The 24,598-nt window shown below is 35.7% G+C and overlaps 3 protein-coding genes across 4 annotated transcripts in view; 1 reads left to right on the forward strand and 2 right to left on the reverse strand.

The window, feature by feature from the left end:
* Positions 1-739: 739 nt before the first annotated feature.
* Positions 740-24,598, reverse strand: part of LOC128859262 (cytospin-A) — a 58,818-nt gene continuing 34,959 nt past the window's right edge. The window contains exons 2-12 of one of the 2 annotated variants that reach the window (XM_054096123.1): positions 9,239-9,974; positions 9,013-9,153; positions 8,161-8,337; positions 6,390-7,322; positions 6,172-6,315; positions 5,894-6,062; positions 5,671-5,819; positions 4,622-4,753; positions 4,366-4,558; positions 1,798-2,072; positions 740-1,183 (exon numbers count right to left, since the gene is read on the reverse strand). In XM_054096123.1, coding sequence (XP_053952098.1) covers positions 1,094-1,183; positions 1,798-2,072; positions 4,366-4,558; positions 4,622-4,753; positions 5,671-5,819; positions 5,894-6,062; positions 6,172-6,315; positions 6,390-7,322; positions 8,161-8,337; positions 9,013-9,153; positions 9,239-9,523 — 2,688 coding nt within the window. In that variant the 5' untranslated portion in view covers positions 9,524-9,974 and the 3' untranslated portion in view covers positions 740-1,093. Of the gene's footprint in view, positions 1,184-1,797; positions 2,073-4,365; positions 4,559-4,621; positions 4,754-5,670; positions 5,820-5,893; positions 6,063-6,171; positions 6,316-6,389; positions 7,323-8,160; positions 8,338-9,012; positions 9,154-9,238; positions 10,362-24,598 lie in introns of those variants that run through there. The other variant, XM_054096122.1, reaches the window with a different exon arrangement.
* LOC128859263 (uncharacterized) lies at positions 19,941-20,779 on the reverse strand. The gene is made up of 2 exons (XM_054096124.1): positions 20,268-20,779; positions 19,941-20,204 (listed from the first exon to the last, which is right to left on the reverse strand). Exons 1-2 carry the CDS (start codon positions 20,686-20,688, stop codon positions 20,038-20,040), a joined length of 588 nt encoding a protein of 195 aa, XP_053952099.1. The 5' UTR covers positions 20,689-20,779; the 3' UTR covers positions 19,941-20,037.
* On the forward strand, positions 23,514-24,352 carry LOC128859264 (uncharacterized). The gene is made up of 2 exons (XM_054096125.1): positions 23,514-24,025; positions 24,089-24,352. Exons 1-2 carry the CDS (start codon positions 23,605-23,607, stop codon positions 24,253-24,255), a joined length of 588 nt encoding a protein of 195 aa, XP_053952100.1. The 5' UTR covers positions 23,514-23,604; the 3' UTR covers positions 24,256-24,352.

A 24,598-nucleotide genomic window follows, 5' to 3' on the forward strand; every position in this document is an offset into this window, starting at 1 on the left:
TTCTTTGCCTTCCTCCTCTTCCCGGTCGTTGGCACAGACCCCGTTTCGTTTCCGGAAGAGCGCAGCGCTACAGAGGAATCCTCTGTTCTAGATGAGCTAGACGAAGACGAACGATGATATGCCTACACTGACAGGGCTACCTTTGCTGTTAACAACAACAACAACTGTTTTGAAAGGTTTGACTTCATAGAAATTGGTCTGGTGGAATGTTTTAGTGTTTTTAGTTTGTTTAATTATTATTAACAAAATGAAGAAAAGGCGAAAAGAAGCAATAGTTAATTTAATTGGGCAATTTGTTGCCAGTAACAGACAGGTGGAGGAGATCCGTAAACTACATCTACTGAGTACAAATTATGGCAGCAAAATTTCATATTACATTTTATAATAAGCAATAAAAGAAAAAGCGTCAATGAACACGCCCTTTTTTCTGTATCTCACAACAATTTTTGTTATCATTTGCCGGCGTCCATTTTGCAATAATAATTTTCGATAACACAGAAAACACAGAGTTGTACAGCAAAAACGATGTTTATAATCTCAGATTTTGGGAGAGAAATGTTGTATGTCGCTATTTAATTGTGAATTGGGAGTTTAGCTCGAAAAAGTAAAAAGCAAATTCCGTGGCGCCTGCCAATATCTATTGTAAGCAACATGTATACAAAAAAGCTCTGCAACATTACTGCCAGAAACGAGGAATTAGTTAAAGTGCTGCATGCATCTGCACCCAGTTAAATGAGTATTTCGATTTTTTATCAATCTTTTATTCAATAAATAAATATGTGTAAATTAATTACAATAATAATAAAAATGAAAATAAAACACTATGGAACAAGAGTGTGATAATAGTGGATACATATATATGTGTTACGCCATTGCCACTAAATAACGTATTTGTGTGTAAGTCTACAGTATACTGCGTTTAAGTCTTAATATTTTCCATTTTCGTCAATTCCTGGACTGACTGGTCGAGTACGCACGCCCGGGCACCAGAAACGCAACCCACATCGTATCCAAAGCACAAGTGTCGACTCGCTAATCTGACCGTGGTTTACGTATGTGTGCGGGTGCGAGATTGACATGTATAGGAATGCGCCTACGTCTCGAAATGTTTATAGATTGCCGTAACGTAGGACATCACCTGCGTCCAATCGGGCCTTTCAATTTGACACATGTCATTGATATTCTATTGAAAAAAAGATGTGATATTAATCAAATGCGCAACCAATATAGACGTATAAATATAAATAACTACATTTTACACATGCCTATGTATGTAAGCAAATGTATGTGCATACAGTGTCGCACAAAACTTCAGCACATAGTTCGCTTTGTACCCGTTGTCTTCAAAATAGCTTCCAACCTTTTTATCTCCCATGAATATGGGGGATTATGTATTTAAATTAATCATTTAACAAGCTGAACCTCGTTTTCATTACTAAAAAGGCCTTTGTGTACAAAAAAACATAGCGTATTGAGTGAATATACCACGGCAAAACAGCATGCGCTCCTCACTCACTATACTCAAAGGGGGGAGAGCTTGCAATAATTTTAAACCACATTGCATGTTGAACTGGCATGGAAAAGCGTTCCTGAGAACGTTTTAAATACTTTGTACAATAAGTTTGGCAAGTGTAAAGCCGTCATTAAAGACAATGGCCGCCAAATATTAGCAAGACCTGTACTTTGCTTTACTTTTGTCTCATCTCTTTATTCACTGAAAATATTAATTTGATAACGGTACTTGTACTGTCTTTTTGTCCGACATGTACATGTTTGTTTGCATAATGGCTTGCTTACCAGCGTCGTTTGTATGCCTACAGACTCGGCTGCTGCAAATGCCAACGAGAAGTTACGTCGTTTATTCGTTGGATTCAGCGTATCGTAGGGTATACGATCTGGCAGATAGGAGTGTAGTATCGCACAAAGCGCCAAACCGTCATTCCAGGACGAACTGAAATTCGTTATATCAATATTACGATAGCCCACAGTTTTGTTTTGACACCACTTTAGCAGCGCATTACGTTTCGAACCGCCATTTTTGGCCAACATATTTAGAGGATCTTTCCGTTCGCCTGCACAAAGAAAAACAAAACAGAAATATTAACAAGTGAAATGAGAGAAATGTTTAATAAGTAAAAAATTTCATACATTAAATATGTATATATATAATTGCACGTACACCCTTTTTGGGTGTTTGGCCGAGTTCCTCTTCCTATTTGTGGCGTGCGTTTTCATGTTGTTCCACAAATGGAGGGACATACAGTTTCAAGCCGACTCCGAACGGCAGATACTTTTTATGAGGAGCTCTTCTAACTGGCGGACAGAACATGAACGCGTCTACAAAAGACTACTCCGCTTCTACAAGGAGACAGCAATGTTCTTTCACAGCGCTTCCAAGATGTGTAAAGTACACATTTCTTTATGTTATTATCTAATAATCTAAAATTATTTAGTGAAGGTGAAATTCTGTTAACAAACAGAAATTTCAAAACAATATGATTTGGCATATCTCTAATGATAAGGATGCGTTGTAAAGGGTGATTTTTTAAGATCTACAGGAAAGTTTTTCAAAAAAACACACGTAAAATTCAAAAATATGCATGAAATTTTTATTTAAATCGATAGTACAGTCAATATAATTTAATGTTTGAAGATTATTTCATGCAAATGTTGACCGCGACTGCGCTTCAAAAGGTCCATCCGTTTAGTCAAATTTTGGCATACTCTTTCCAATGTTTCGCCCGGTATCTCACATATAAATGCTTTAATATTGTCTTTCAATGCGTTAATCGAAGCAGGCTTATCTGAATAGACATGAGCTTTAACATAGTCCCAAAAAAAATAATCTAAAGGCGTTATATCGCACGATCTGGGTGGCCAATTGACAGGTCCCGAACGTGAAACAAAATGTTCACCGAACTCGCCTCTCAAGTTCATTGTTACGCGTGCTGTGTGGCATGTCAAGCTCTTGCATTTTGTCCAAAAAAAGGTTCGATATCATTTCACGATAGCGCTCACCATTCACAGTTACGTTACGATTCGCAGCATCTTTGAAGAAGTACGGTCCAATGATGCCTCCAGCCCATAAACCGCACCAAACTGTGACCTTTTCTGGATACATTGGTAGCTCTTGCAATTCTTCTGGCTGATCTTCACTCCAAAATCGATAATTCTGCTTATTTACGTACCCATTGATCCAAAAATGAGCTTCGTCGCTGAACACAATTTTTCGATAAAAAAGTGGATCTTCGGCCAACTTGCCAAGAGCCCATTCACCAAAAATTCTGCGTTGCGGTAGGTCGTTCGGCTTCAATTCTTGCACCAGCTGTATTTTGAAAGGCTTCACACCTAAATCCTTTCGCAAAATTTTCCACGTAGTTGAGTAACAGAGGCCCAATTGCTGCGAACGGCGACGAATCGATAATTGATGGTCATCATTAACACTGGCCGATACAGCTGTGATATTTTTTCAGTTCGCACTATACGTAAATTTAGTCACAATAGCTCGAATAGCCGCTTCAGTGGGTCGATTAAACTGACCATAAAATAGAAGAAGCGCGCGATAAACTTTCTTAACAGAACACGCATTTTTATAATAAAATTTAATGATTTGCAAGCGTTGTTCGTTTGTAAGACGATTCATGGTTAAATTTTACACCAAACTGAAGATGTTTGACAGTGAAACAAAACACAAAACGTGCGCAGGTTTCACCCCTGCAGACACCTGCTTGAGCCTGAGCCGCCTCCCAGGCACGTCAGGAGACACCTCCTAGACTACGCTGACGAACTCCAGGACAAAACTGACCGAAACCTACTGGACCGGACAGTATTTAGATAGTCAATAAACGACATTCACCGGGAGACCGTTACCACCTTCATGAACTCCCGTCCTGTGAATGCCGTAATCAGAGTCCAACCACCACCTATCGCAGATGAAGAGCTCCAGCTTCCCCGTGAGACTCGTGTAACATTGGCACAATTACGTTCTGGATATTGTAGCAGATTAAACTCCTACATATCCAGAATCGACATGCCCCCTCAAACCGACTCACCTAACCCCCCTCTACCTCTGGACCCAACCTGTCGAAACAGCATGTTTCCTGGGCCTACCCTTAGATGAGCTACACGAAGACGACCGATGATATACTTACACTGACAAGGCTACCTATGCTGTTAAAAACAACAACCAAACGTGCGTCAGTTGTTTAAACCAACTGTTTAAAAAGATAATAGCTAAAAAATCACCCGTTATATACTCAAACTATATAAATAGTATAGTTAGAAGGGTCAAGAATTAACCGAACTCCACCAACGAAATAAATAAACCATATCATTTTCTTGTGCCATTTACATACGCGTACTTACCACATATCAGCGACTTGCCGGTTACGTTGTTTAATGCACTGAAGTGGTGTAGATTAGAAACCAAAGCAGACTGTGTTGTAGCTGCCGGCGTTTGTTGATGCTGTTGTTGCTCGCGCAATGGTCCTTTGGAAGGAATAGAGCTGTTGGTAATGTTATTGCTGGTGTTATTTGTTGTTGTGCTCTGCAGACGCACCTATGTATATTTTAATAGTTTGTAATATGAATCATAAAAATTGAAATTCTATTGTTGACCTACATTTTCACTCCAGTCGTTATTTGTTACATTATTGCTGACTGTCGTTGGCGCCAGATAGTTTGTTATATCAGGTGCACTACTGTTTAAGCTGGATGTGGAACTGTAATGTGACTCAGTCTCCTCGACTTTGGGCTAAATAAAGAATTTAGAATAATAAAAATGGGTTAATATAAATTTAAAAAAATGTTTATCGCTGTTGTAGTAATGCCATGAAGCACAGGGTAAAATTATTCGGAGAATGCCGCTGTACTGCAATTACTTTGCCCAACATAAACAAATCCGTGTCGTTTCAGCGCCAGCTGTCGTTGCATGTTCCTATTGTTACATCACCGGTCGCACATCTCGCCACAAATTTGAATTAAAGTGAATTAGTTTCATGCGGCCTGTTCGATATTTGCAAGTTGGCGTACGTTAAATTTATTGACTTAGTACTGCCATAAGTTCTGTTACATATGAAATTATAATACTTTTTTTTTAATGAAGTCAGTTTTATTTAACCAATTAACCACGCCTTTTAAGGCATCCTCCTGGTACACTTTTTCACCGCTCTTAACATCTTTTTCGCAGAAATGGAAAGATATAACGACTTTGCAAGACACGCCCTTTTACGCATCTTTAGAATTAATTTTTTAGTGAGAATTGTCACCATCACGAGCATGGACTTTAGATTGTTTGGTCGATCCTTTACGGGATATCGATCACTACAGCCATTTGCCGAGGAAATAATGCATTTTTTTTCATTTTCGACTGTTGGATAATTTTGCAATTTTATTCAAATACTTTTTGTTTGCTTACAAAAAAGTAAAGTTTTGAAAAATTGGCGGCTCCATTCCCCCTTTTTGTACATAAAACCGACATGATAAAACTTGATACATGATTCTTCCCTGCCTCATTTAAGTCCGATATAAATATTATTGGGATCGAATAAAAACCACGCCCCCTTTTATATGTTCAAACTAAATTCCCGATCCGCCTCAACTAGATACCGAACAGTTTTTTTAAGCAGGTTCTCCACAATATTTTAAATTTTCATGCCCTCCTCTACTCACCTTATTGTTTTCAATGCTCTCGATGAGTGTTTTCACCGACAATCGTGAATCTTGCCGATTCAGGCTACTGCCGACTTTGCTGCGCCGCGAAGCCATTTCCTGTTGAACCGTGGTCAACACCGATTGCTGTGTTTCATTCTGTTGCATTTCTGCATTGGCAGCATTCGGAAAATAATGTGAAATAAGCTGTACGGATACAACAAATATATCATATGGTGCTTACGTTGTTTCGTCAGCTTCTCGATTTGCTGCTCCAGCAGACGTATCTTCTCCTTTTGTGTTTTATTGTCAAGCACGAGCTGTTCGCGCGCACTCAACGCTTCAGTCTTAAAATCATTGGCAACACGGACCGTCATAAGCAAATCCGATTGGAATTGTTGCCATTCATCCGCCTAAGAATCGGATATAAGAGATTCAATTTCTTAGTCAGATACAAACAGTGAAGTATATCTATTGAATTTCGACCTCTGCCGAGCGTAATAACCATACTCAAATACACACCTCCTGTTTACGTAACTTCACTTCCTCTTCGAGCTGCTTTTCGGTCGAATTCAGTTTGCTCTCCACATCACCCAAATGCTTTTGAGTCTCGCTGAGTAAATTTTGTAGTTGTTGCTTGTCCTCCAGATGGCATTTGCACTGCACCTGAGAACAAAAAAAAATAAACAAATATATAATAAAATATGTTAACATATTTTTTTCTACTTAGCGCTGCATACTTGCAATTCGCCCGTGCTCTCGACTAGCTGCTGATGCTCGCCACTCAACTTGTCCTTCTCCTCCTGCAACTGCTCAAGCCGATATTCTAAGTGCGAGACGGCACACTTTGCATTATTCTTAGCTACTTTACACTCCTCTGTCACGCCGGACAGTTGCTCTTTGAGTCGCCTAATCTCCGCTTGACCGCGCGAATACTGATCCTGCAGCTCAGCCACACGCTCCTCGAGTGTATCTTTTTCTTTGCGCGCCGCATCTAACAAATCTGAAAGATCCGTCTTTTCCCCACGTGCCAAATCTTGCTCCAGCTCTTCGATCTTGGAGCGTGCATTTTCTAACAGCGTACTTAAACGACTTATTTCGATGCTGTGCTGTGAGATCTCCTCTTTGGCTTGCGTCAGCTGTGCTTCCATTTGTTTGCGTTCGGCATTCGCCGCATCGACAGTAGAGTCGAGTAGTGCATTGCGTTCCCGTGCGCGTGTACATTCCGACATGGCAGTGTCCAATTGTTGACGCAACTCTTGCAATTCTGCATTGAGTTCCTCCTGTTTGACGAGTATCGTTTCGCGTTCCTCTTGCGATGTCTTGATCAGATCCAGTAGCTTGCGTTCACGCTCGGAGGAGCTAATTTCCGTGCGTAGTGTATTTATCTGGGTGCGTGAATCGTTCAGTTTTTCAGTTTGGCGGCAAAGTGTCTGGAACAGTACATCCTTCTCTTCGGCAAGGCGTTCGTTCTCCGCCTGCGCATCACCCAATTGCGCTTGCAAATCGGCTAACTCTTGGAGTGTGGCTTGAAGTTCTTCGTTTGTGGAGTAATGGGTCTCTTCCATTTGGATGATCTTATCCTGCAGACAGGCCACCGAAATTTCACTAGACGAAGAGTGTTTGTCCCAGTCGGGCGTAAGGCAGGGTGTACCCACATCGTTGTCGGTCGTCTACGGATATTAGAAAGAAAAGCGAAGATAGATAAGGTGTTAAAGACTTAATTTAAATTTTATTATTTCAAATCTAATTTTAACTAATTTGGTTTAACTTAATTCTTTGGAATTCTGCATTCTAACTGAAGTGATAGTACTTGGCCGCGGGTCGTTCCGTTAGCATAAAGCCGACTACGGTGCGAACATTAATTTTATACTTCTGTGGCAAAATATACTTTGAATATAAACAAATCATGAAGGAAGTAGTTTTCCGAATGAAAAAATAAACTACTGATGTTGTTGTTTCGGTAACGCATAACCGACTGTCGTATGAACGAGTTTTTTTTCTTGATGGAATAGATAATTTGCCAAATAGAAAACTACTCTGAAATATAAAAGTATAGAAAAGTTTACGGTATTGTATATCTTTATTCCACCTCTACACCTTCCACCAAATGTATTTCAACATCTGTCAAATTTTCTTTCTGACTTTCTCCCGTTTCCTCATGTGGACACCTTGCTGTCTACACATTTCATTTTCAAATGGCATTAGGCAAATCGGATCACTGTATAATTGGTAAAATTAAAATGGGTTGTCAAACTACGAGATGACAGCTGATGTTAAGACAGTGATGGCAGAAAATGCGGAAAGACAGATATGTTTCAACAGCGAAATTCACGGTCTTCACCTGTCATTTCTTTTAACATAATCTTTGGAAGGTGTAGATGTGGGGTTATTTTTCCACTGATAAAGTTTTTTCTGTACATTCTAATATATTTTTGATATTCTAAAGATTTTTTTAGAATAGTCTTTGTTTTATTAATTTCTCTATTAATTTTTTTCCATATAACTTACGCTTGGCAATGCAATTGATGCTGGCGCCGAACTATGTAAACGCTGTGAATCTTGTATAATTTGATGTTTCTCCGCATCCGATAACGGTGAATTGACGACATCGCGCAAACGATTGCGCAACGATTCATTTTCGTACTTGAGAGTTGCCACCTCCAATTGACTTTTCTCTTGTTGGGTCTATGAGAAAAATAAAGTAAATAGGCACACATACATACATACATACATATGCATATGAATAATAAAGAAATAAATATGAAAATATAACGTTATTGTGCACCAGCCAAAGTGTCAGATTTAATGAAATTACTGACAGGCACACAGTTGCAATGTAGCAATAAATAAATAATAATCATGAGAAAACTTCTACAGGCGAGCACTCATGGTTCTGGTGCTTCTGGACTCGTGAAATAGGCATTTGCCCCAAAAGCACGTCAAGGGGAAAATTACGCTTTTGACGCTTCAAAAATGTCGGAAGAAAAGTGAGTAGAAAAATAAGAAATAAAATTGCTTTCGGCGGGTAATAACTTCTATCATCGCCATTAGGAAAAATATCGATGTTCTTAATCAAAACTACTGACATATCATTAAAGAAATTCTATTGAATACATTAAGTTTACGAACTTTGAGTTAAAGCCGTGTGTATTTCATCCTTCAGGGTAACTGCTGTGAGTTTATTAATTTCGTTGTTGGCTGTTACTCTATCGCACTCTAAAAACTCCACTCTCCGCCAAATACAAACAGACTGAAGAGGAAATCAACAATAGATCCCAAAAAAAAATATTAACATCCCTAATGCCAGAGCAAACACACAACTTTTTCTTAAGATTTACTAACTACCCTCCTGCCGCTCACCTGCATCTTATGCAACTCTGTCTTCAATTTGGCTACTTCAGTCTGGTAAGGCAGTAATTCGGCGATGCGCGCTTCCAGTAATGATTTCTCACGACCCAAACGTTCTAGCTGCGCTTGCAAATCCTGCATTTTGGTGTTAGCCTATACATTGAAGACCATCGGAGGAAAAAAAAATTAATATTCACAGCAAAGAAATACAAATCATTCAATAAAGACTCGCGCTTACCTCTAACAATTGTTGTTGTTGCTGTTGTTGTTGTTGCAATAGTTGCTCGTTATTGATGAATTGCTGATAGTTGGCCGCATTCAACTTGTACAGATCGATGCCCGCTTCAGCTTGCGAGGTGGCAACACCACGTTGTGTCGGTAGCTGCGCCTGCGCGGACGGTGCGTTAATCAAATCGCTGCCTGTGTAATTATTATTTGTTGCTGCTGCGGCTGCTGCTACTGCCGCTGCCGCTGTATTAACCGTGGAATTGTGACTTCCCGGCGCGGCGGCTATTGTTGTCATTACATTACCAACTGGTGCGGCAGCAACCACTACTTCGGCGCGTGTTGGTGGCGGTGGCGACTGAGCGCTAGTAACGTTGTTGGCGGGCAATTGCTTCGGCTGCTTTTGGCCCTTCTTGGTGGTGCCGGCGACCTTTGGTTTCTTGTGCGGCAAAGTATTGGCACTGTTGGTGGCGTTGTTCGCGTTGGTGCTGCGCACCGACTCGGGTGTGTGACTGCGTGTACGTGCTGCTATCGGTGCTGTAATATTCAATTCACCGTCGCCCACATCGACGCCCCGCTCTGTGGTCGGATCGATTGGCGGATAGAAGGTGGCTGTGGATGCGGAGGCAGCTGCTTGTTGTTGTGTTGGCTCCTGGATGTTCCCGACTGTATTCAACGAAGTGGTGGACTGCGATTTATGACGACTGCTAGATGAGGAGTGCTTGGACGAACCCGAGGGTCCTTGCCCTCTGCGGAACAATGATTTCAATTTGATCATTGTGTTTGTGTATGTAAGATATTACTTATAAGGGAGTGTAAGTGGTGGTTCTACGGGCGGGAGATGCGGGGATTTTGGATGTAGCACAAGTGGATTTCGCGTTGGTGCGGTATATGGGCACGTACGTGACTTTTCGGCACAAGTTCTTGTAGAACGCTAGAACTAATTTTTTAGCAGAGTTTGTTCTTGTTGTTTGGAATTTTCCTAATTAAACACTAATTTCAAATAAATTTACTGTCTTTTTTAATTATATTTTCGTGTCTTTTATTAATTTCATTTCCATTGTTTATTTACTGTAAAAATTGCTGTGCAAATCTATTTATTTCGTGTTTTGCATTCGTTCATTGTCGTTTGGTGTCTGAATCGAAAAGAAGTGTATGTAAAACAGCGGGATGTTGAGCAGATCATTAAGAAAAAGTGAAGACTTGGTTGTTGTTGAGAAAACATATCAAAAAATGACAATTAAAAATCGGTTATATAGTAGTTACACACATATGTATGTATATATATGTTAGCAAGCTGCAATCGTGGCAGTATTGACCTCTATTTTGCTTTCAAATGACCAAAACGAGAAAGACCGAACACCTTGGTCACAGATAAGCCTTGGACCGGATGAGATAGTCTTTGAAGGCTCGAACTTAAATTCTGATCACACAAACTTTTTCGTATTTTTCTGCCATAGAAAATGGTGCAATCTGCCGTTCAAAGGGCCCCAGCTGTTTCTAAATGGGTTCTCGTTACGGGTCTTAGAAGGAATGCCGCCACTACTAGAGTCATGGGAAAGGGACGAAGGTTAAGCTCCTGAAAATCCGACTAAAGACTGGATGTTAATTTAAAGCATTAGGTCCCGAAATTGAGATAGCAGTAGTTCTTAAAAAACTTTTGTTCAACCTTAGCAGCAATTTGGTACTGCCTAAGCCTGGGTCGGCAAGGGGCATGACGGTAGTTCGCTGGAGGTTCTATGATAATACTTAAGCGACCAATAGCAGCCTTGGGCACCGCTGGCTGAACTGCGACTACTATTGCTAGTGGTTCAACCTTTGCGCAGACCTCCACGTCCGATCAGCTTATATGCATTCCCACGACAGTCAATTCTACCTAATCGGAACGACTCGGATTAATATATATATACAGATAAATGACGGTCACGTCAGCAGCATTGTCTGTATGTGTATGGGGAATGTTTATGCTACTACAACAACAACAACGAGCTTATTTGTGCTCCACTATTATCAGGTTTTGAAATAATTGGAGCAATTGGCATTAAACCAACACTAAAGAAGACGGGATTCAATATTTTAGTATTTAGTCAGTGAAAGCGAAGTTGACAAACCACTCCTCCGGTCCCACGACAGTCGGTTCTACGTTACCTAAACGATCCGGAATGGTGTGGTACAATGGAAAGGAATTAACTGGATTGATAATCATAAACTATTATTTTTTTTAAGTGAATCTCGCTATTCGTTCGCCAGCCATCTCGGCTCCCATACACGCCTACTCGCTCGCCGAAACCAATGCGGGTGGAACGAATGTTCAACTAAAATTTGCTACTCTTGCAACATTGCATCGACAAACGCGACAGTGGGAAAAATATGTAAAAAAGTAGTGTGTGAGTAGAAGCAGAGTAATAATGTGAAAATATAAAACAACCGCCAGCCCAAGAGGACAAACCGGCGATTGTTCGTTGCCTTAATTGTTGCAGCGCTGACGCTGGTTGGCACGCAAAACTGTATTAAAATTGCATTGAATGCCAGGAAAAGTAAAATACAATTTGCTTAAAGTGTAGTTTTGCAACAACAAAATTAAAAAAACTGAGAACTGTGCAGACAGCCACTTTTCAACCAAGGAAATCCGCTGCAGCTTGTGGCTACTACGGATTGTGAATAAACACACATTTGTATGTATCGGGTGTCTCAAAAGAGGTGTATTTAAATATTTCTCTCTATTCCCCATGTCCACAACCTAGAGCTTTCTTCAATGATGTTCAAAAATTTTGAAGATTTATTTACAAAAAAATTGTGAACTTTTAGCGAAAATGGTTATACTTGTTACGACATTCAATCGAATTTCATATACTTCTCAGCCGGTAATTGTTAACTAAGTTAATACACCTGTATTTCAAAATTTTTAAAAAGTGCTAAAAAGCGTCTAGTCGAATCAAGCTAATATATTGTTTTTGCAGTCGAAACTATTGGTAACGATCCAAGTGTTTCTAACTAATTCACGGTGCATCAAACTTTTGAGTTTATTAATAACGCGGTTTGGGCCTTGAGCTAAAGATTTACAAAGTTCGACTAACACAAATATTAAATCTGTCAGTTGATGGACAGTGTCGCACGTTTGTTGAATGGAAGAGGTAAGATATCGAGCCGATTGAAGCGGCGTCACGAGACCCATTTGCAACTTCTTACGAACGGGGGTCATTGATAAGAAAAGCAGAATAAAATTAAAAGAAAAAAAGAATAAAAAAATTTAAAAAAAATAAAAAAAATAAAAATAAAAAAAAAATAAAAAAATTAAAAATATGTAATACTAATATAAATTAAAAAAACAAAATGAATTTCCTTTGCAATTGTTTTAACGAAGTGCCCTATTTAAACACCCTGTATCCATGAAAAAATTCCATGCATATACACCCATACATATGAACGTAGTTCAGCATGTGCTGTGTGAATAAAATGCATTTAGTGAATTAATTGGATTGTGAATCAATTCCTATAATGTCAAGCTATTGTGTCTGCTCTCAATGGGTTAATCAAGACGCAACAGTAATTTCATTGTTTACGACTAAACGGCACAAGTAAAAAGCTTCACAACAATTAGGCATTCATAATTTCTTCTAAGCGGATGTAAGGAGAAAATGTTATGTAGATTTTCAGGCAAAGAACATAACCCGATTCTAGCTTTTCTCATAGAGGCTCAAATTTACGATAAATATCTGCATAATTCGAAATATCGGCTTAAAAAAATCGTTGCTCATAGCTACCCAGCAGGGATCACAATTTCGTTTTGTAATATAATTTTTAAACTAAACGAAAACCGAGAAGTTTTATTCACACTTTCCGATATATCTCGCCGAATTTTCAGAAACTAAGTTTTAGTTTGTTTATAAATAAGTATCTAAAAAATTATAAGAATGTTTTGTTTTTAATTTCGAAATATCGATTTACTTTTGAAATTTCGAGAATCGTTCATGAAATTTCTTTCTCATTACATTTTGTGGCAGCCTTCCTTGCTTTCTTTATAAATATGTAAATACTGAAAAATTATAAAAAAAAATGTATCGCTGATTTTTATTTCCCCTCCACGATCACCAAATTCTGTAAAGTTGAACCTTATTTCTTTATAAACAGGCATCTAAATAGAATGGCATAATAAAGGGTTTTCCAGAGATGATTAACGATTTTTTCTGGCCGGCATTGGGTGGTATTGATCTGGACAACGTTTATTTTCAACAAGACGGCGCTACGTGCTACACAAGCAACGAAACCATTGATCTTTTACGGGAAAAGTTTCCGGACCGTGTTATCACAATTGGCCACCGAGATCTTGTGATTTAACACCTTGTGACTTTTTTCTTTGGGGCCACGTGAAAGGGAAGATCTACGTCAATAGCCCAGGATCGATTCAAGGCCTCGAAAGATGGAATTCGTGAGGCTATCGAGGACATAGGGCAGCCACTTTGCAATTCGGTTATGGAAATTTTCATGAAAAGGATATTGTCCTGTCAGCGTAGTCGTGGTGGTAATTTGCCTGATGTTATTTTCCTCTATTAACGGCATACCTTCCTCTTTACAATGAAATAAACACCCGATCATTTATATTAAAAAATAGCATTTTTCTTTGAATATCAATATTTAATTTATTAAACAACCTTATACTCGTACTTATTTAGGTAATCCTACTAGGGATCTCAAAAAATTTTCGAATTTTGAAATATCGAAATTATTTCTCCTTTAGTAAATGACTAAAAAAGAATTCTAATTTCAAAAATCGTGTTTCTACTAATTTTAAGCCCATCTTTTGACTTTAATTTACATTAACCACTAATAACATTTTATTTGTGCTTCTCAATTTTTTTTTCTCTTTTTCTAATTATTGTAATTTTAGTTTCAATAAAAATTCTGTGAAAATTTAGTTACTATAGAAATTCATCATCAAACTGAGCCTCCGCCAAAACAGCAATACACCAAACATTTTCATAATTTTTTGTTGCAACACATAATAAATATTCAAGATACAGCTGCAAAACAATTGCGATTATGCCAAGCCATATTTTATATGCAAACAGGAAAACAATAGTAATATTCGTACAAGATACAAAAAAACTGCTGCTCAAAGCGTTAAAGGAAGGCGGTACGGTGATTGGAATATTTAATAAAAACTTGCTGACAAACAGAAGCTGGCGACCAAGCGTTTATGTCAAGTAGAAACTCTGGCATTGCTGCTGATTCAGAAGCGCAAAAAAATGAAGAAACAACAACAAATAAAGTCGACAGTCTTATTGTTTAAAAAGTGACGAATAGCGCCAATGAAAATAGCTTCATTCAAAAACGAAGGAAAAGGGTCTTATAAATGATAAGAGGATTTAAATAATTTGTGGCAGATAACAAGGAAAGATAAACAACAACTGCAAGCTCTTGATAAAAATTTAATATGAAAAAGTCCAATAGGGCTTCTTTTCAAAAAGTATCCGGAATTACTCTGTTATTGACGAAAAATGTTACTCGAGGTTCCCTGCACGAACATCGGGGAATTAGCAGCCCATATTGGTCTCTCGCTCGGTTCGGAACGGAGTGGAACCATGAACCAATTATACCAGATCACGTAAAAGGCCGTGTGTTTGTTATCAAATTTAGGATAAAAGTATGTGACGTCACTATCTTGATGTTTCTCGTTTGTGCACACTTTTTTCTTTCTTTGCATTTTGCTGTTGGCTTGTTTGCTATTTAGAAATCATTTTTGTACCGAGCTTAATTAATTCATAAAAATTAAAATGAAGTGCGCAGTGTGTTATTATAAAAAAAATCGGTAGCAATAAAAGATTGAGATGGTGTTTATACATAAAGTGAAATATAATTCAGCGCAAATATTGATTTATTTTTTTATTCATTTTTAAATACTTTTGCATAGTAAATATGTATAAGCATTCATCAATACTTGCCATTTTTTTCACATTAGCTTAATCTTATAATTAGCATTTCTTGACAGCAAAAAACGCAACGTCAAAATAGTGACGTCACTGACAGAAAATACATTTTTTTAATCTCTCTCTTACGTGAGCTTGTGTTGCTGATTCATGGAACTTAGCGACCTTTGTGGGATCAAACGAGTTCCAGCCCGTGTAGTGATGATTTCTTTTTGCATAAAACCGTCTTAAAAAAAAATGTTTAATCCAATGCGATTTATTAGCCGCTTAAAACTTGCACCAAAATTAAATGAGCTATAAAAATTGCGTACTCAACATCTTTTCGAAAAATTGAGATTAAAAAGTTAACGAACGTTTCGCATAATTTCTAAGTTTTGTTTGCGATTGCAACGATATTTGTTTGTGTATATTATTTTTAATAACATTTATTTGTAAGTACAACGAACAGTACACAGTGACATGATCCAAAGGTAATTATACATCAGTTATGACTGCATTATTTTTATATTATAAAAAAGGTATGTACATATGTTAAATTTCGTACACCATTCAATTTATACATTGGCAGAGAGTACTTTTACCCTTAACAAATATTTCGGTTAATAATTGCTTAAATTCTTATATGTTATAGGAGCAAGAACAATGTGATGCAGATTCCACAGAAAGTGTGTGTTGCATTTGTCAACAGAATGAAAATAAAGATGATCCAAGTACGTCAACTGAAGTTAAAGAAAAACTGATTGAAGTGACTCGGCATCACAGTGCATCTGTTGTCACTTCAGAGTATACAAAACACAAATATACTTCGTATTATAAAAAATATCAGAGACGAGTTTTCTCGATCTCTGCTTTTAAGAGTAAATTCTATTAATGATTTAAGATCCATTGGTGCAAGATACCATCGCTTGTGTTATATCAACATTTTAAAACAGGAGCAGACACCAGAAAAAACAATTGATCCACGAATTAAAAATGGTAATGAGGCTATGGTTTTAAATATTATATTATAACTGAAAATTTTATTTTGATAACTATTGTTTATACCTATTACAACTATGTATGAACAATTTTTGTGAGGAAAAGCAATGCATAACTATATTTTTTATATTAATTGTATAAAAATTATTTAAACAATATAAATAATTATTTCCCCCTCTTCATAGGTTTCTGATTTTAAATTAAAAAAAAAACAAAAATTCCAAAAAAAATCATCAAAATCGGAGCTGTTCTTGAGGATTCCCGAGAAAAAACCTTCATTGACGCCACTATAGTTTTCTTTTTTAATTATCCATCGTTGCTTTTTAATGACTGTATTACTTGTGTGCCACATTTGGAGTGCTCACTTTTCATAATCGGTTACCAAATGCGGAGAACTTCTTTATTTCATTCATTTTTTATAAAATTATTTTCTTGTGATTCGACATGTGATTCTGCGCTTTTTAATTTTTTTAATTGATTATCACCTGCGCATATACATATACCTCACATACAATGGAGAATAAATAAACCGAATACGTACGAGCATTTGTTGTTCAGTGATTCAAATTTCATTTGCTCGCTCTTCGCAATCGTTACTCTTTTGTTGTACATAGCAGCACTCTTAAAAAAGGAATGCATACACGAATACATGCGTGTACATACTTATTTCTCAGGTGAGCTGAACTCATTTCCTTCAGTTTGCTTACTTTCATCATTATTTGTCTTATAAGTAAATTATTTATTTATTCTTTTTTCTTGTTTCAAACTATTTTCTTGGGTAAATGATTTGTTTTTAACGAGGCAAGCAGCAGACAGCAGCAATTCTATGACGGAGGCCATTAGTCATAGACATGTCTTGCAGCAAGCGGGAATTGGCTGGTTCAGTGGTTCACGAACTTTTTTTGCTAAACAATCTCCATTTTTGTGTCTTTTGAGCCAGTTGCTTTCTTAGAAAATTTTCAATATTTAGCTTAAACAATTAGTATCCTGAGCTATTCATTGGCTATTGTTGTTGCTGCAACAATATGGCGTAGTTCGGAACTACATATCTAATTAGCCTTTGACAGGCTATTGAGAAAATGAAAGGAGGACACTTTAAAGTTACGAATGGATTCAATAAAAACGTAAAAAAGTTCTGAGATGAATAAGAAAATTTTGTAAATGATTATGGTGCCTTTTGTCAACATTTTGGCACTACATTCTTGTTCAACTTTAATATTTTATAGCTTCACAGCTTAATTGTTTTTTTTCTTTTTTGCATGCAATCGAACTACTTGCAGCTTGAAATTTAGTCTATTTAGGGAACCACTGTGTTAGACAGTGAGCCAGTCAGCGACGCTGTTAGTCAATTACAGGCATGCATACATATGCACATACATATTACTTATGTACGCAATATGAATGTTTGTATGCGCGCTGATAGCCTACTACTAACCCATTTAAGAAGTAGCTTTAGAAAATTTCTTTTTGTTAAAGAATATGAAGAGAAACACTATTAATTCAGCTGGCACCAAATCAAGTATATATGTATGTAAGAATAAATGGTTTTTTATGTTAATAGATAATACTTTGATAAGCAAGACTTGCTTTGTTAGTGGTTTGCATTAGCAACCTTTCATTTGTTCCTCACTTCTTACCATTACCCATTATTTCCACACACAGAGCTAATGTAGGGTATGTCGTGTGCGTGCAGTGCGAATGCAGTGACTGGCAGAGAAATTTCATTTGTGCTTTCCTTTGCATCTTTTCATATTTTACCCTTTTCGCATTTTCTTTTTCTATTATTTATGATATGTATCTTTATTCTTTTAAAGTATTCTACGCGTTTCGTCTCGGCGCTTGTGATGAAAGCAGTGCTTTGTGTTGGTCTTAGCAATGCACCGACAGAGATAACAGCAGAGGTGGCAGCAGTCAAATAAACAAAGCACAGACAAACCAGTAACATAACAGCTTTTCACTCCGCACTCGATTGTTTGCTGCATTGCACACTTGTTGTATATACTTGTTGCTATTATGCGCTGGGACTTACGCTGTTAGCTTACAGTCTACTCAGTCTGCTATATTGTTAATCTGTACAGTTTGTCATATTCTTATTAGGAGTGGGATTATTTTCGAATAATATTCGAATAAACATTATTCGAATAAAACGAATAATACTATTCGTTTCAAATAATTCGAATAGTTCATTATTCGAATACCTTACTATTCCAATACCTCACTATTCGAATACCACCTCACTATTCGAATACCTTACTATTCGAATACCTCACTATTCGAATACCTTACTATTCGAATACCTCACTATTCGAATACCTTACTATTCGAATACCTTACTATTCGAATACCTCACTATATATTCATTTATATCAGGGAGAAAATGCTTTTAAAAATATAAAAATTACATTGGCTCTTCTCATGGTGCTAATCAGTTTTTCTCGATTTTTGAACATTGTGATTTTTTGATTTGACCGCTTCATGTTTCAATTAGCTAATATGATAAGATTTCTTTGGTATTGTTCTTGATAAAACATCGACAGGTATACATACTTATATGTATGTGCATAACTAAATATGCATAAAAACATCAGAGCGTTTCTAAAAAAATATTTGGTTTTCCCTCGTAACAATTCTTGTGTTTAGACGCCTTAATATTAATATTAGGGTTGCCCGCATCGCACTTTTCAATTTCCCATATAATTTGTATGGATAAATATGATTTCACATTTTCTATGTCCGAATCGTATTATACGATAACGGATCGAAATAATGGTTTTCTCTCAAACGATAAATATGGAGCCTTCAAATCTTCTTTTGCTTAATCTACAGATTTAGAAGTTATTCAAGGCAAACAATAGGATAGAATTATGTACTTATTTATGTACACATGCAGATTGCTTTGAAATTGGATTGATGCGCAAATGCATGTGTGTATGTATCTATGTATGTATGTAATTTCAAAAAATTACGCTATAGAAGAAATAAAATCGTCCCCTTAGTATTAAAATAGCCTATAAATTTTTTGATGTTTTGAGAAAATGAATTTCAAACTTTTTGTCGAAAGTAGCTCTCACTCAAATCTCGTTATGTCTGTAAATATTTATTATTTTTTGACTGACGTTTTGACCCACTTTGTGGAACTAAAATTTGACAAAATTTTGACCACATATATAATCGACGATGGAGAATCCAAAAATTCAATAAAAAAATAATAGCCTATGAGCACATAGGCTATTGTTATACCAAGGGGACGAAATAAAAATATCACTTACTTTTTGTTGCTAATGTGTGTACCTAAGCTCGGTATTGAACAACAGCATAGGTGGGCACTTTGCAGTAACAGTAAGAATGCAGTAAATATAATATTTTACTGATATTGCAATTTAATTTTCATTACCAGTAAACTTTTACTGATTACTGAAAAAAATTTGCAGTAAAAATATTTTTTTACTGATTACTGAAAAAAATTTGCAGTAAAAATATTTTTTTACTGATTACTGAAAAAATTGCAGTAAAAATATTTTTTTACTGATTACTGAAAAAAATTTGCAGTAAAAATATTTTTTTACTGATTACTGAAAAAAATTGCAGTAAAAATATTTTTTTACTGATTACTGAAAAAAATTTGCAGTAAAAATATTTTTTTACTGATTACTGAAAAAATTCCAGTAAAAATATTTTTTTACTGATTACTGAAAAAAATTTGCAGTAAAAATATTTTTTTGCTGATTACTGAAAAAATTGCAGTAAAAATATTTTTTTACTGATTACTGAAAAAATTGCAGTAAAATTACTGTTAATATAATTTTATTTGCTATTAGCTATTAGCCTTTCTTAACACAAACATTTCAAAATTTGCATCGCTGAGTTTTGCCTTCTGATTTACAATTCCAGCGAATGAAAACAACCGTTATACAGGTGCAGATGACGGTAATGGGGTATTATATTTTAAAAATACGTTTTTAATAGCCTGATATTTATTTAGGCAACTTGTTGTTTCTTCTCGTTCGGCCAGGTATAATAGCGTTTCTTGCAGATAATTTTCCGAGTCAGTGGAACCACATTGTATGCTAATATCTATTTAAGTAAATATATGCATAAAACAAATATTTAATTGAAAACCAAGTGTAAACAGTTTACCATTACTTTCATCCCCGAAGTCAAAAAATGTTTTTTGAGATGGTTGAGGTAGAATACGAGTTTTGGCACAGGCTACTTTTCCATACTTGACCACATAAGTGTTGAACATTTTTTTAACTTCCTCTTCTGTTTGCGTTTTAGCTGTTTCTAAAAGAGCTTTCACAAATCGCAACTTAATGTCAGGGACAGAAATAGCGGCAATAACAGCATCCCAAGCGTCAGGCTGAATCAGGAAGTACTTTTCAAATCTTTTAAGCAAAGCTTCATGCATTTTTTTGCTACTTTCGGTTAAATACTTCAAACTTTTAGGCTCCAAACGACGCATTTTTATACTTAAGGACACTATAGTGGGTATGAAATAACCAAAATACATGGTCTTTTCACCCTGAAGGAAGTCGATTGCTTCTGCAATAGGTCTCATAAGCTTTACGTATTCCTCTAAGTACTCAAGCTCACCACTGAGAATGGTAGGAATTTTTAAACGGAAACACAATTCTGTTAAATTGGTTTTGTGCTCCAGTAACAGAAAGAATTATTGAGTACATAAATGATTGAATCTCGTGATGAGAGTGTATTACATTTTGACTTCCCATAAACAGTAAATATTATACTGATAATGCAAATCAAATTATATTATCAGTAATTTTACTGCAATTTTTTCAGTAATCAGTAAAAAAAATATTTTTACTGCAATTTTTTTCAGTAATCAGTAAAAAAATATTTTTACTGCAAATTTTTCAGTAATCAGTAAAAAAATATTTTTACTGCAAATTTTTTTCAGTAATCAGTAAAAAAATATTTTTACTGCAAATTTTTTTCAGTAATCAGTAAAAAAATATTTTTACTGGAATTTTTTCAGTAATCAGTAAAAAAATATTTTTACTGCAAATTTTTTTCAGTAATCAGTAAAAAAATATTTTTACTGCAATTTTTTTCAGTAATCAGTAAAAAAATATTTTTATTGCAATTTTTTTTCAGTAATCAGTAAAAAAATATTTTTACTGCAATTTTTTTCAGTAATCAGTAAAAGTGTACTGGTAATGCAAATTTTTTTCAGTAATCAGTAAAATTTTACTGCTTACTGCTATTTGTAATGCAGTAAATTTATAATGCAGTGTGCCCACCTATGAACAACAGATACATGACATATGTATATGTACATGTGCCTACCCTGCTGAGTGGTCAATTGTTATTGTGACATAGGAATCCAATGCCCTTGAAGTCCAACCATCTGTGGTCAGAGCTATATGTGTCTCAACCTTCCCAATGATACTTTGAGCTTTGACTAATTCATCAGAGTACAAAGCCTCAATTCGTTTTCGAATGGTTTTCCGACAAGGAACTTTGTACCCTGGCTCCAAAACACTCATTAACGATCTAAATCCTTCACTTTCAACAAAGGATGTCGGCAGCATATCCATTGTTAACATTTTCGTTAACGCCTGGGTAATTAGTTCTTGGCGGTCTTGGGTAATACTTGTGGAACTGCTGGTTGAAGTACTAACCCGAGACTGCCGCTTCCGGTTTGGAGGCAAAATTTCTTCTGAATCATCTGTAGCACGGCTGCTCGAAGGTTCCGGTTGATTATCAACTCCATAACTGAGTTTATGCTTAAAGTTATAATGGTTCCATAAACAAGTGGTGGATCCCATACATTTCAGCATATCATCCAATAATTGCAGAAGGCCTCACCGGTATTTTCCACGATTGTAAAATGTTGCCAAACTTTGCTTCTGGGCATTATTATTATGTTTTTTTATTTGTCTTGATTGATAATTAGATGGGCTGAACGTTCTTGCTTGAGGTTCTTGATTGTTAATGAGTGATCTAAGCGCGGGATTTAAAGAAATACAAAGGAAATATGTATACATAAGCCCCCCAACTAAACTCAACCCAAAGAAAAGTTTGCCTGAAATGCCCATCTATATATTACTCATCGCCAGTTATCTAAGCGTATGCATGGTCGTAGGACTGTCTGCACTCTTTTATCGGGCTTAGTTCAGCCAGTAGCAGGTAGAGTATATGAGTATATGTATGTGCATATAATAGTACTGCGAAAAGCAAAAACCTAAAAGAAAATAATTTCACGCCTCAAGCAAGAGTAGTCCGCTTGTAATCTAAGTAAATATTTACCAAAATATGAAACAAAAACAAAGCGCCGACACAATAAAAAGTAGGTAGTATTTTCATTTCATATAAGCCTTTGCGTGGTTTTTGAATTTGCATACATAGGTACATGCACTTGTACAGAAACCGATTAGTAGTCCGCTAATCTAAGTAAATATTTACCAAAAATATTCGAATAGTGTTGCATTCGAATAGTAAGGTATTTGAATAGTGAGGTGGTATTCGAATAGTAAGGTATTCGAATAGTGAGGTATTCGAATAGCATTATTCGAATAAACGAATAAAAAATTCGAATAAATATTATTCGAATTACGAATACCTCTCGAATAAAAGATTTTATTATTCGAATAATTTTTATTCGAATAGTCCCACCACTAATTCTTATGCACAGCCCTGGCTCCAATAGTGCTCTTTTTTAAACACACACATACATACTTGATCCATATTAACATTTTCACTTCAACAGTGCGCTAAGATATTATCATATGCTGTCGTTATCGTTCATAGGTGGGCACACTGCATTATAAATTTACTGCATTACAAATAGCAGTAAGCAGTAAAATTTTACTGATTACTGAAAAAAATTTGCATTACCAGTACACTTTTACTGATTACTGAAAAAAATTGCAGTAAAAATATTTTTTTACTGATTACTGAAAAAAAATTGCAATAAAAATATTTTTTTACTGATTACTGAAAAAAATTGCAGTAAAAATATTTTTTTACTGATTACTGAAAAAAATTTGCAGTAAAAATATTTTTTTACTGATTACTGAAAAAATTGCAGTAAAAATATTTTTTTACTGATTACTGAAAAAAATTTGCAGTAAAAATATTTTTTTACTGATTACTGAAAAAAATTTGCAGTAAAAATATTTTTTTACTGATTACTGAAAAATTTGCAGTAAAAATATTTTTTTACTGATTACTGAAAAAAATTGCAGTAAAAATATTTTTTTTACTGATTACTGAAAAAATTGCAGTAAAATTACTGATAATATAATTTGATTTGCATTATCAGTATAATATTTACTGTTTATGGGAAGTCAAAATGTAATACACTCTCATCACGAGATTCAATCATTTATGTACTCAATAATTCTTTCTGTTACTGGAGCACAAAACCAATTTAACAGAATTGTGTTTCCGTTTAAAAATTCCTACCATTCTCAGTGGTGAGCTTGAGTACTTAGAGGAATACGTAAAGCTTATGAGACCTATTGCAGAAGCAATCGACTTCCTTCAGGGTGAAAAGACCATGTATTTTGGTTATTTCATACCCACTATAGTGTCCTTAAGTATAAAAATGCGTCGTTTGGAGCCTAAAAGTTTGAAGTATTTAACCGAAAGTAGCAAAAAAATGCATGAAGCTTTGCTTAAAAGATTTGAAAAGTACTTCCTGATTCAGCCTGACGCTTGGGATGCTGTTATTGCCGCTATTTCTGTCCCTGACATTAAGTTGCGATTTGTGAAAGCTCTTTTAGAAACAGCTAAAACGCAAACAGAAGAGGAAGTTAAAAAAATGTTCAACACTTATGTGGTCAAGTATGGAAAAGTAGCCTGTGCCAAAACTCGTATTCTACCTCAACCATCTCAAAAAACATTTTTTGACTTCGGGGATGAAAGTAATGGTAAACTGTTTACACTTGGTTTTCAATTAAATATTTGTTTTATGCATATATTTACTTAAATAGATATTAGCATACAATGTGGTTCCACTGACTCGGAAAATTATCTGCAAGAAACGCTATTATACCTGGCCGAACGAGAAGAAACAACAAGTTGCCTAAATAAATATCAGGCTATTAAAAACGTATTTTTAAAATATAATACCCCATTACCGTCATCTGCACCTGTATAACGGTTGTTTTCATTCGCTGGAATTGTAAATCAGAAGGCAAAACTCAGCGATGCAAATTTTGAAATGTTTGTGTTAAGAAAGGCTAATAGCTAATAGCAAATAAAATTATATTAACAGTAATTTTACTGCAATTTTTTCAGTAATCAGTAAAAAAATATTTTTACTGCAATTTTTTCAGTAATCAGCAAAAAAATATTTTTACTGCAAATTTTTTTCAGTAATCAGTAAAAAAATATTTTTACTGGAATTTTTTCAGTAATCAGTAAAAAAATATTTTTACTGCAAATTTTTTTCAGTAATCAGTAAAAAAATATTTTTACTGCAATTTTTTTCAGTAATCAGT

Source organism: Anastrepha ludens, chromosome 3 (genome assembly GCF_028408465.1).
Source record: "Anastrepha ludens isolate Willacy chromosome 3, idAnaLude1.1, whole genome shotgun sequence".
Lineage (NCBI taxonomy): Eukaryota > Metazoa > Arthropoda > Insecta > Diptera > Tephritidae > Anastrepha > Anastrepha ludens.

What these genes read in the sequence shown, in the direction of transcription:
- LOC128859264 (XM_054096125.1), top strand. Translation starts at nt 23,605, where the DNA reads ATGAGACCTATTGCAGAAGCAATCGACTTCCTTCAGGGTGAAAAGACC. An exon ending in CTTCGGGGATGAAAGTAATG is followed by an intron (nt 24,026 to 24,088) that starts GTAAACTGTTTA and finishes TTACTTAAATAG; the next exon opens with ATATTAGCATACAATGTGGT.
- LOC128859263 (XM_054096124.1), bottom strand. Translation starts at nt 20,688, where the DNA reads ATGAGACCTATTGCAGAAGCAATCGACTTCCTTCAGGGTGAAAAGACC. An exon ending in CTTCGGGGATGAAAGTAATG is followed by an intron (nt 20,205 to 20,267) that starts GTAAACTGTTTA and finishes TTACTTAAATAG; the next exon opens with ATATTAGCATACAATGTGGT.